The sequence below is a fragment of the Sardina pilchardus genome, chromosome 22 (assembly GCF_963854185.1).
Source record: "Sardina pilchardus chromosome 22, fSarPil1.1, whole genome shotgun sequence".
Taxonomy (NCBI): Eukaryota; Metazoa; Chordata; class Actinopteri; order Clupeiformes; family Clupeidae; genus Sardina; species Sardina pilchardus.
This window is the reverse complement of record NC_085015.1, coordinates 17,093,504-17,096,003: the sequence shown is the minus strand read 5'-3', so window position 1 is coordinate 17,096,003 and position 2,500 is coordinate 17,093,504. Positions and strand designations below refer to the sequence as shown.

The 2,500-nt window shown below is 46.6% G+C and overlaps 1 protein-coding gene across 2 annotated transcripts in view; it reads right to left on the bottom strand.

Annotated features, from left to right (window-relative positions):
* bahcc1b (BAH domain and coiled-coil containing 1b) overlaps positions 1-2,500 on the bottom strand; it is a 155,210-nt gene that overhangs the window by 85,513 nt on the left and 67,197 nt on the right. For both annotated transcript variants that reach the window (XM_062525883.1, XM_062525884.1), the window contains exon 3: positions 823-996. In XM_062525883.1, the coding sequence (XP_062381867.1) occupies positions 823-996 (174 nt within the window). The remainder of the gene's footprint in view (positions 1-822; positions 997-2,500) is intronic.

Below are 2,500 nucleotides of genomic sequence, written 5' to 3'. Positions count from 1 at the left end.
GAGTTTCCTGATTTCCCAAATTCAAATCACCAGCACCCGTGAATTGCGGAGTCAGAGAGAGGGAGAGGATGGGCACAACTAATGAGTAGTTTGGCAAGACGCTCAAGAGAGTTAAGACACAATGGCAAAAAAGAAATTAGAGACAAATTAGAGAGAGAGAGACTTTAATTACAGGACCACTCTCTCCTAGGCTTATTATTGCATTACAGTGTGTCTGTGGCTTTAACTTGTGTGTGTGTGTGTGTGTGTCAGTTTGTTTTCTATCCTCTCCCTTAAAAAAAGAGGCAACCTGCCATCCCTGAAAAACTACAACTCCCAGCATGCTCAGCTACTCTGAAGGCCACCAATCAGAGTGTGAGCCTGACCACAGCCTCTCATGTTGCCAGGCTGCTGTCTCAGGCTCTATAAACTTGGTGGAGGTGTGCAAAGTCATGCCTGTGTCATTATGGGATGCTCCCCCAGTGCACACACACATGCCTGCTTATTCTTCTGTGTGTGTGTGTGTGTGTGTGTGTGTGTGTGTGTGTGTGTTGAAGCATTTATGCAAGAGTGTGTTAATGTTTGTATGTCTGTGCACATTTGCATGCACGTGCCTACGCAATTGTGTGTGTGTGTGTGTGTGTGTGTGTGTGTTTGTGTAAATATACATTCCTCTGTGAATGAGCGAATGAGTGTTTGTTTGTGTGTGTGTGCTTTACATGCGTGGATACCTGTGTGTCTGTGTGTGTGTGTGTGTGTGTGTGTGTGTGTGTGTGTGTGTTTGCGTGCATGAGTGCGCACATTCATGTGGTGTATGTGTGTGTGTGTGTGTGTGTGTCTTACCTTCATGAGAATGGGGGAACCAGATCTGCGAGGCGCTGGAGTGCGGTGCCCCACGGAAGGAGGGCGATGAGGGGGAGGAGGGGGGCCCCGAGTGGTGGGAGGGGGGCGAGCCCAGGCTACTGGCCAGGAACGTCCCCATGAACGAGGCCGACGAGTTCCCCATCAGACCCCCACCTGCAACCAGAGAGAGAGAGAGAGAGAGAGAGAGAGAGAGAGATGTTAATATTTTGTGTTCCTTGTAATCCTGTATGCTTTACGTGACTGCTTTGCCAATACAAATGCTTTATTTGTCAGGCCAATAAAGTGCTGTTTGAACTGGGAGGCAGGGAAGGTCACATTGAGTACTTGTCCATAAGGTACAGGATGAAGACACTCTCATTTTGAAGAGTCTAATTCCACAATAAGACAACAGGCTGAGGAAAAAAGATCCACATACAAAGCACGCAAAACTAAACTATATACAAGGTAAGAAATAGAACTATTCAGACATATTCTTTCAAGACTCTTAGACTCATTTTCATGACACCAGTCTCAGCACACAGTCAGACGACACGCTCTCACTTTCACCGAAAAAAAGAAAAAAATGTGACAAATAACGGTTCTCTGGTTCTGACTCGAGAGACATACTCTCACAAAGAGTAGCGACCACAGCCTGACAACACTCTATACGCAACTTCAGTGCCGATGAAGTCTTGTGTTAACACAAAATTCTTCCAATTGAAAATTTCAGCGTCAAACATTTAAAGCTGTATTGCATGATCTTCCTGAAGGAAAGCCCTTTTGTTTGGAGAGAGAGAGGGATAGAGAGAGAGAGAAAGAGAGAGAGAAAGAGAGAGAGTGAATCTTAGTACTGTCCAAACAGAACCTACATCCTCACTAGTGGGAAGAAATCAGACTATCTATCTACAGTATCTCGCCACTGCCACCGAAATGTGAGTTTGATAATCATCACAGTTATCATGGAATATACACAAAATCAGAGAGCGTGGTGTAGAAACGCCGACGTCAGCCTTTCCCTACGCACGCTGAGTCATGCTTTCCCACGATCACAATGCTCAACTGCAACAGTGCACAGAGAAAGAGAGAGAGAGAGAAGGAGAGAGAGGTGTGGAAGACATAAAGAGGGGAGGGAGAGAGGAGGAGAGAGGGACAATGAGAGAGAGAGAAAGAGAGAGGGAGGTGTGGAAGACATAAAGAGGGGAGGGAGAGAGGAGGAGAGAGGGAACAATGAGAGAGAGAGAGAAAAAAATAAGAGAGCGATAGAGCCTCCGCTTCATATTCTGAATGAGACTTGCCATGCTGCCTTGTGATCTCTCCTCCGTGGAGAGGCGACCAGACCAGACGATTCTAAAGTGAACCCAAACACTCCGAGACAGAGCTGTGTGCACACGGCAGGAAGAGGGGGACACAGTGAATGAGAGAGAATGAGAGAGACAGGGAGAGCAAGAGAGAGAGAGAGCAAGAGACTGAAAGGAAAGTGGGAGGGTTAAGGTTTATTCGCCAGTTTATCTCCCTCCCTCACACACACACACACACACACACACTCTCTTATAGACTCTATAGAGAGAAAGACAGGCAGGAAAGAATGAAAGGGGAGGCTTGGAACAAATGTTCAGAATTTAAGAAGTGAAACGATAGATAGAGAAAGTAGCAGGCTGGCAGACAGGCAGGCAGGCAG